Raw genomic sequence first — 8360 nt, 5'->3', positions numbered from 1 at the left:
GCTCTTCAAAACAAAAGTTCATTTCCTTGATCATGAAACTAGCAATACAGAAAAGGGTCAAAAGCACTGAAACAGCATAGCAGGATCCTTCATGAATCATGAGTATAATGCTTATATTGTGGCCAACCAGTTCACTCCATCACAGATTCTCAATCAGCAATGAGAAAACTTTGTGATTCATAGCATCATCATGGTCGAAATGAACTCTACGATGCCCCAAACACAAATCGAGAAAACGAAGACAAAATCCTGAAAGGCACTGCCTTTTAGCAACTATGAGACGAGTTCTAGTTCTTTGGCAACCAAGAATTTCCATATGTAGTGAAGAAGGAGAAATGGGAAAGAAGACATACATAATTACACATGCAATGCTTAAACTATTCCTTACAAATCCATGGTTTCAGAGTAACAATAAGATTCTACTGGGAGAATTACATAAAACCAATAAGCTAAATCATCAACCCAACATAACACTGAACACTATCTATTTCATCAAGACTCCAAAAAAGCAAAGCTAAAATCATATCATGACTCCAAAGTGTTGTTACCAAGCGCAAAGGAGAAGATTTCACGAACAGGAGAAAACTCAACAAGACCAATTTCCATGCAGTACCCATTAACGGGAAGCTTCAAGTCCCTCAATACCGAGAACGCCTCCGCCATTCGTGCCTTTGGTACTTCCAGAGCCACGGGACAAAACGGAATCCACGAATCGGCGCGATAATCCTCGCCGATCTCTACACCTTCTCTCTTCAGTGCGTCGCATAACTGAATCTGCAACTGGAGTAATGATAGAGATGGCGTCGGGGAGAGGAAAAGTACGTTGTTATCGCACGGGAAGCTGCCGATGGAGGCGAATGAGAGGGAGAGGGGTTCCTGCTTTGAAGCGAAGGCCTTGACGACGGATTCGAGCTTGGTTGAGTCGATGATGGCAGTCGAGAAGAGAGCTATGTGTGGGCGAGACTCGGTGTCGATCAACTTCGTGCTGATTTGTCGGCGGGCGAAGACGTTCCAAGCTTTCAGGACCTGGTTCTCGAGTGCCGGATCGAAGTAGAGCTCGATTGCGCAGCCTGCCGACATCTGATTATGTCGAAATCGGAGATCGTGGGAAGAAGTTAAGAACGACCCACGATCGGAGACAGAGATCTGGGAATCACGCGGACAACGAAAAGCGAGGATTTTGGAGAACAGCAAGAACCCTAGAGGAATTGGAAACGAAAATAAGGGAAATTGGGGATGACCCAAGTGACTTTTGGAGAGAACAGAGTTGAAGATGAGGATTACCAGCAAGAAAGGGCGACAAAAAGAAGGAATTTGAGGGGAAATCTACAGACCTGAATCGTGAGGAGAGGAAGAGTGAGTGACGCTAAGTGGGAAAGTGAAGAGCCAAAAAGAAAAAAAAACTACATCTATATATTAACATTTTCTTTATTTGTGCCTAAAAAAAATTCGGAAAATCACATGAAAAAAATAAAATGCTGTTTTTTAGAGTGTACGAATAGACCATTCTTTCTTAAAAAAAGATGTGATTTTTCTAAAAAATATTATATTCAATGTGAACTTTTTTGTTTTTTATATTTAATTCAGAATTAATTTACATGTGTTAATTTGATTAAAAGAGAATTTAAAATCAAAATAAAATTTTTATTCAATGCAATTCTATTTTTATTTGATTTGGTTGGGATCACGATGACCGGCTTTTAAATTATATTTAATCTAAAGCCCAACACTAAGCCCATTATCTTCTTATTCATGGGCCGACTTCTATGTCCATTAATCTCTTTTCACCGGCCCAACCGATCCAATCATTGTGCTGCCCTCTAATCTCCGATCTCCAGATTCCAAACCAAAAAGTCATTGATCGCTCTTCACGCCTTCCGATTCAAAACCCTAGCCCCAATCTGAAGAATGTTCTGGAAATTTGGGTTTTGCAGAGAGATTATATAGTTTCACTGCACGAAATTCAGAGAATTGTGCTTCTAGTACCTCCATTTCTACTTGCTGTTTGTCAGAAAATTTTTTATTTTAAGAAATGAGGACTTGTAACAAGAGAGGCCGGAAAAAGAAAAAGTTCGATGCCTCTCCGGCGGCCACCGCAGCCATCTCCGGCGATGTTAAGGACGCCCAAGTTTCCGGGTCGGCTTCAGTGACCCGGCTCAACGAAATCAATGATCCTTCCCCTGAGCCCGCGTCGGCCACCGATAAAAGCCCATCTCCGTTGCGACGCGGCCGTGGAAGGCAGAAGAAGCGCCGGCTTAACAGCCAGCCAGAGCCGACGGAGCTAGCTGGGAACGGGAGGAAGTCTTCGCCAGAGCGTAGGGGGAGGCACCACCACGCTGACCAGAACGGTGATTGCAATAATGGGGTTTTGTCGATCGCGGAGGTGGCGTCGGCGACCTTGCCGATTCCGGCGGCGCCACGGTGGGAGACGGTGGTGAAGGTTGTGCCCTCCATGGACGCGGTTGTGAAGGTGTTCTGTGTTCACACCGAACCTAATTTCTCGTTGCCATGGCAGCGGAAGCGCCAGTATAGCTCCAGCAGCAGCGGTTTCATTATCAGCGGGAGAAGGGTCTTGACAAATGCTCATTCAGTGGAACATCACACTCAGGTGAAGCTCAAGAAGCGTGGTTCTGATACGAAGTACCTGGCGACAGTCTTAGCCATCGGAACTGAATGTGACATTGGTATGTTCGTGTTTCTCGGGTTTCTGGTATCTGTCTCTTCTGGTGCTCTTAGTCTGTTTTCGGGGTGTCAGGGAATTCTTATTACGAATTAGTATATTAGCTTGAGTTCTGAGTGACGTCAAAACATGGTTGCTTAGTTTATAACATAGATTGAGTTATTAACGTCTTATTTGAAGGTCCTTACCTTGTTATGTTCATGATTAGTTGATCTGGTAATGCTGATGTTGGAGTTTGTACTGTTTTTGGGTATGGGCTTATGATGTAATACGCTCTTGTTTTTCATTTGGTTGCAGCTCTGTTAACCGTCAGCGATGATGAATTCTGGGAAGGAGTTTCTCCCGTGGAGTTTGGAGATTTACCCGCGTTGCAAGATGCTGTAACTGTTGTCGGATATCCGATTGGTGGTGACACGATTTCTGTCACAAGTGGTGTTGTTTCGCGAATGGAGATACTGTCTTATGTACACGGATCGACTGAGCTTTTGGGTCTGCAGGTTGTACATCTTTCATGGCTCCTTTCCCTCCTAAAAGATCATTTTGGAAGTTTTCGTGTACTTTATGTTTTGGGTAATTTACTGATTACAGACTCACAGTAATGACTTTTGTGCTCCAGATAGATGCAGCTATAAACTCTGGAAACTCTGGTGGGCCTGCCTTTAACGACAAGGGAAAATGTGTCGGCATAGCCTTCCAGTCCTTGAAGCATGAGGATGCTGAAAATATCGGTTATGTCATACCCACTCCAGTTATTGTCCATTTCATTCAAGATTATGAGAGGAATGGAAGATACACAGGTAAGTCCCACTCCCACAACATAGTTTTTATTTTCTGTACTTGATTTCTTCCCTTCTTTTAATCATATATATAATTGGTATTGTTTTAGGTTTTCCTGTTCTTGGAGTTGAATGGCAGAAGATGGAAAATCCTGACCTGCGCAAGTCAATGGGTATGGAGGCTCATCAAAAAGGGGTGCGGATAAGAAGAATTGAGCCGACTGCCCCAGAATCTCAGGTTTTGAAGCCATCCGATGTTATCCTTAGTTTTGATGGCGTTAATATCGCTAATGATGGAACCGGTAATAGTCCTAATTATTGGCTGTTTCGGATTTTCAGTTGTATCCTTAGCATTCATGGAAAGATGTTGTCCTTCTATATACTTTCATTTGCTAATCCTCCTTTCTTCTCCTGCTTTCAGTTCCATTCAGGCATGGAGAACGGATAGGGTTTAGCTATCTTATCTCTCAAAAATACACGGGAGATTCTGCCCTTGTGAAAGTTCTTCGCAACAAACAAATACTCGAGTTCAACATAAAACTTTCATCCCACAAGAGGCTCATCCCAGCACACATAAATGGCAAACCTCCTTCTTACTTCATAATTGCCGGTTTTGTCTTCACCACTGTCTCTGTTCCATATCTGCGATCTGAGGTCTTCTATCTCATCTCTCTCTCTCTCTCTCTCTCGCTCTCTCCTTACTCTCTATCTAAAATCAGTGTTCTGTAACCATTTTCCAAAATATCTGCCAGTATGGGAAGGAATACGAATTTGATGCTCCAGTCAAGCTGTTGGATAAGCACCTTCACTCAATGGCTCAATCTGTCGATGAGCAGCTTGTTGTTGTTTCACAGGTTGCGATGTCCGTTTCTTTTTACACCGTTATGTTTTTTCATTTCCTTGAGGTCAAGTTCCAACTCAGAAATTCCTGACCCACATATTCTTTCATTTCCAACTCTGCAGGTGCTTGTATCTGATATCAATATTGGTTATGAGGAGATTGTCAACACTCAGGTTTCAAGAGGATGCATCGTTCATTATAATGTTTTTTTTTTGCATTCTATTCTGTGATGATGATGCATCAGTCTTATGGCTTAATATTTGTGTAGGTTCTTGCCTTCAATGGGAAACCAGTGAAAAACCTGAAAAGCCTGGCTGAAATGGTGGAAAACTGTAACGACGAATATATGAAGTTCGAATTGGAGTATGAACAAGTACGTCTCATTCTTTATTGCCATCCTTTGTGTGACTGAGTGATTTTGGTCTGGTTTTAGGCATGGCTAGGATTCTAGATTCATAATAATAACCATGGTTCATACCCTTGGGACATAACTGAAAGCTATGTGATTTTTGGATATGCAGATTGTAGTTCTTCAAACGAAGACAGCAAAGGATGCAACTTTGGATGTCCTAACGACGCATTGCATACCATCTGCAATGTCTGATGATCTCAAGACTTGAAACACAGATCTATCTATCTGCCTTGTCCGGACAGAGCTTCTGGTCCATGGTTCCTATATTTTTGGAGCGCACCATGGGTCTTGAACATTGGAACATACATACACACACATTCGGTCATGGATGCCAATATTAGGTGGTGAGGGAGCTCATCCACAGAAACATTTTTTACTTCGATGTCATGGTGATGATTTTGTTGTCTTTGGGAAGTAATATGATGCATGAAAGATGAGACATGGTAGAAGCCAAGAAAAGAAAGTCCTTTACGTAGCAAGAGGTGCTTCTGTTGAAAAATGGTGAGAATGGTCGTGGGCAATGCACATTTTTTTCACCATCTCCCTTGCGGATTGGGTTGGTACGGTCGGATACCCGGATTTTTTTTTATGTATCTGATTTTGATCGGATATCTGAGCATTGGGTATTTCGGGCATTCGAACCATCGGGTTAACCTCTCGGCCTTTTCGGACTTTGTCCGTTCGTGGTCCTTTGCACTCCCCTTAACTCCGCTGCTACGGCTACGGAGTCGGAGGATTCGCTAGCCAAATTTGGACCCCAATACAAACAAACATCGAATTCTTTCTTGTTCAATCTTTCCTCCTTGTACAGAACTTCTAACATTCCGTACAAAAAATTGATTGGCACGAAAATGTAGTTTGAATACACATTTGAGGAGGGCTTTGTTTTTTTTTTCTTTCTGAGTTCAGCGTTAGATTTGTTCTTTGTGATAATCTGCCAAGATGGAGGCTTTCTCGGGGCTGTTAGGTTCGGCTTCAGCCTTGTCTTCTTTGGCCTTTCCCCACATCACCGTATAAAACCCAGCCGATATTAGGGCTCCTCCCACCAAACTGCCCCATTCCAAATTCCAAAAAAAAAAGGGTAAATAAAGATTATAATACCAGAGGATATATAATAAGCAAAAAATAAAAAAACGAAGAAGATTTCTAACTTCACAAAAATGTTTGAATCAATATATTTCGTTTCAAAAACTCGAAATCGAATACGAAATATATGGAATAGAGAGTTAACCTTCCGAGATAGAGAGAATCGCCGAGGAATATCGCACCCATCACGACTGCGATCAAAATAGACAGCGGCCTGAACATTGCTACGAACACCGGACCTTTGCAACGCACCACCCACGAATGTATCAGAAAGTTCCCCGGATTCAGTATCCCCTGCAACGTTGCTTCAGTTACAACACCATCAAAATAATCGGGCCGAAACCATTATTTTACGATAAGCCCGTGGTTATATTTGGTACCGCCGCAACGATGCAGGCCAACGATAACTTGGACTGTATGATCCAAGCGCTCGGGTTGTTCTTCTCAGTGAAGCAGCTGATCCATGCACTGAACATGGACGCAAATGCCGCGTAAAATTGCGTCACGATGGATTCCGACGGATACTCTCTCAGTACTTGTGCCTGTCCGTACCAATAAACCTTAGACTTTGTCCTAAAGACAATATTCATAGCTATTGATCTTCTTTGTCTCTTGTTTTTACTTATAAATCTGTTTGTGTTACATAATTTAGGGGTTTAGATTCATATATCTCACTAATTATCACTTCAAAACCCATCTAATTTCTCTAAAACCGAACCAAACCCGAACAAAAACCCAAAAATGTCCACCCTTATTATCAAATTTTCATCATGTACGTACATTTCATTTCATCGGAAGGAATATTCATCCGTACCTGAACTATGTATGCGACGGAAACGAGGGTGTAGCTGAGGGCTGATAGGCCTCCACCCATGACCCAATCGGAGTTCGAGGACCGTGGCAGCGGCTGAGTCCGCCGGAGATGATCCGACGGCTGAGATGCGACGAAAACGGGTGGACCATGATACAGAGTGGCCACTAGCGCACCACTTATACACACCAGTGTCCCTGCCACTTTGGCCATGCTACTCCCTTTCTTTATTGCCACCTTCTCCATCCTTTTATATTTTTTTTCCCAATAGGGATTAACATTAGTTAATACATTTTCTAAAAAAAAAAAGGACATTATGGTTAGGAAGGGTATTCAAATACATTGTCACTTTAGACTTTTTCATTTGGGTGGCTGAAAATAGAGTAAACCTTATCTCTCTATTATGTATCATTGAGTAAAGTTTTAATATATATTAATTATTGGTAGTAAAATAAGATATGAAATAATCAAATCTCAACCCACAATCCGACATTTAAAAAACAAAATACCGGAAAATGACGGCGAGGATGAAGGTGAAAGCGGGGGTGAGATTGCTCATCGCAGAAGCAAGAGTCGGGGAGCTGAGTCTGACGCCCTTGTACCCTAACGTATTATACAAACATCTTCTCATGTTGCCACCAACACGCAGTGGATTTTTCATAAGCATTCATAATTATGAAAATATATACATGTCTGAGAGATTTGTAGAACCTTACCCTAGTAGCCCAAGAACTCCTATTTTGCTAAGTATTGAGAAACTTAGGGGAGGAAGCAATCTTGACCTGTAACAGCAAACAATCAGAGATCTGAGAGAGAGAGAGAAAGAGAGAGAGAGAGAGAGAGAGAGAGAGAGAGATCTGATTAACCTGCAGGAGAAGAAGGTGAAAGGTAGAAGAAGAAGAGCTCCAATGGCGAAAGAATAGACGAGGAACACAGAAGAGCTCATGCCCTTCGAAGTCGCGGCTTTGAACAGAACGTTCAATCCTACGTTTGAGATCTCCGTCGAAACCATCGCCGCGAATATGGCAAAATCTTTACTGCATATCATTCCTGCCATTGTTGTGTCTGTCTTGGAGACTCCCAAAAAGGAGAGAGAGAGAGAGAGAGATCTAGAGAGAGAAAGAGAGCAAGTGGATATTTTATTAGGGGGAGAAAGCAAAAATATCTCTACCTAAAGAAACAGATACAATGACCTCATTGTTTGATTGTTCCTATTGTTAATTTTCGATTTTTGATATGTTTTTATTTGAGGAAATCTATTTTTGGTTCACAATGTTTTCCATTTATTTAATAAAAGACCTTTATTTTGTGGGCTCAAACTTTCATTAATATAAGCCTTACTATCTTGAGGCCCATTGTCATTAATATGGGCTCAAACTTTCATTTATATCAGGCCCACTATCTTTAGGCCCATTGTCATTAATATGGGCTTAAACTTTCATTAATATAAGGCTTACTATCTTTAGGCCCATTGTCATTAATATGGGCTTAAACTTTCATTAATATAAGGCTTACTATCTTTAGGCCCATTGTCATTAATATGGGCTTAAACTTTCATTAATATAAGGCTTACTATCTTTAGGCCCATTGTCATTAATATAAGGCCCAATATCTTTAGGCCCATTCATTAATATGGGCTTAAACTTTCATTAATATAAGGCTTACTATCTTTAGGCCCATTGTCATTAATATGGACGCAAACTTTCGTTAATATTAGGCCCACGATCTTTAGGCCCATTATCATTAATATGGGC

General features: G+C 41.6%; 3 protein-coding genes across 3 annotated transcripts; 1 reads left to right on the top strand and 2 right to left on the bottom strand.

Moving 5' to 3' along the window:
- Positions 1-350: 350 nt before the first annotated feature.
- Positions 351-1395, bottom strand: LOC104805409. Its single transcript, XM_010529969.2, has one exon. It carries the CDS (start codon positions 1078-1080, stop codon positions 526-528), a length of 555 nt encoding a protein of 184 aa, XP_010528271.1. The 5' UTR covers positions 1081-1395; the 3' UTR covers positions 351-525.
- Positions 1396-1843: 448 nt separating this feature from the next.
- Positions 1844-5344, top strand: LOC104805408 (protease Do-like 9). The gene is made up of 9 exons (XM_010529968.1): positions 1844-2684; positions 2978-3177; positions 3297-3477; positions 3567-3758; positions 3878-4110; positions 4209-4310; positions 4420-4470; positions 4566-4670; positions 4819-5344. The coding sequence occupies exons 1-9, from the start codon at positions 2033-2035 to the stop codon at positions 4915-4917; spliced, it is 1815 nt and encodes a 604-aa protein (XP_010528270.1). The 5' UTR covers positions 1844-2032; the 3' UTR covers positions 4918-5344.
- A 126-nt stretch (positions 5345-5470) lies between these two features.
- On the bottom strand, positions 5471-7804 carry LOC104805403 (WAT1-related protein At5g40210-like). Its single transcript, XM_010529964.2, has 7 exons — positions 7473-7804; positions 7323-7388; positions 7116-7229; positions 6610-6853; positions 6176-6337; positions 5941-6089; positions 5471-5759 (listed from the first exon to the last, which is right to left on the bottom strand). The coding sequence occupies exons 1-7, from the start codon at positions 7661-7663 to the stop codon at positions 5621-5623; spliced, it is 1065 nt and encodes a 354-aa protein (XP_010528266.1). The 5' UTR covers positions 7664-7804; the 3' UTR covers positions 5471-5620.
- Between the last annotated feature and the right edge of the window lie 556 nt (positions 7805-8360).

Source organism: Tarenaya hassleriana, unplaced genomic scaffold (assembly GCF_000463585.1).
Source record: "Tarenaya hassleriana unplaced genomic scaffold, ASM46358v1 Cleome11, whole genome shotgun sequence".
Classification (NCBI taxonomy): Eukaryota; Viridiplantae; Streptophyta; class Magnoliopsida; order Brassicales; family Cleomaceae; genus Tarenaya; species Tarenaya hassleriana.
Note: the sequence above shows the minus strand (reverse complement) of the source record. Positions and strands in the feature narration are given on the sequence as shown.

What these genes read in the sequence shown, in the direction of transcription:
- LOC104805409 (XM_010529969.2), bottom strand. Translation starts at nt 1,080, where the DNA reads ATGTCGGCAGGCTGCGCAATCGAGCTCTACTTCGATCCGGCACTCGAG.
- LOC104805408 (XM_010529968.1), top strand. Translation starts at nt 2,033, where the DNA reads ATGAGGACTTGTAACAAGAGAGGCCGGAAAAAGAAAAAGTTCGATGCC. An exon ending in TATCGCTAATGATGGAACCG is followed by an intron (nt 3,759 to 3,877) that starts GTAATAGTCCTA and finishes TCCTGCTTTCAG; the next exon opens with TTCCATTCAGGCATGGAGAA. An exon ending in TTCCATATCTGCGATCTGAG is followed by an intron (nt 4,111 to 4,208) that starts GTCTTCTATCTC and finishes AATATCTGCCAG; the next exon opens with TATGGGAAGGAATACGAATT.
- LOC104805403 (XM_010529964.2), bottom strand. Translation starts at nt 7,663, where the DNA reads ATGGCAGGAATGATATGCAGTAAAGATTTTGCCATATTCGCGGCGATG. An exon ending in TTCACCTTCTTCTCCTGCAG is followed by an intron (nt 7,389 to 7,472) that starts GTTAATCAGATC and finishes TTGCTGTTACAG; the next exon opens with GTCAAGATTGCTTCCTCCCC. An exon ending in ATCCTCGCCGTCATTTTCCG is followed by an intron (nt 6,854 to 7,115) that starts GTATTTTGTTTT and finishes AAAATATAAAAG; the next exon opens with GATGGAGAAGGTGGCAATAA.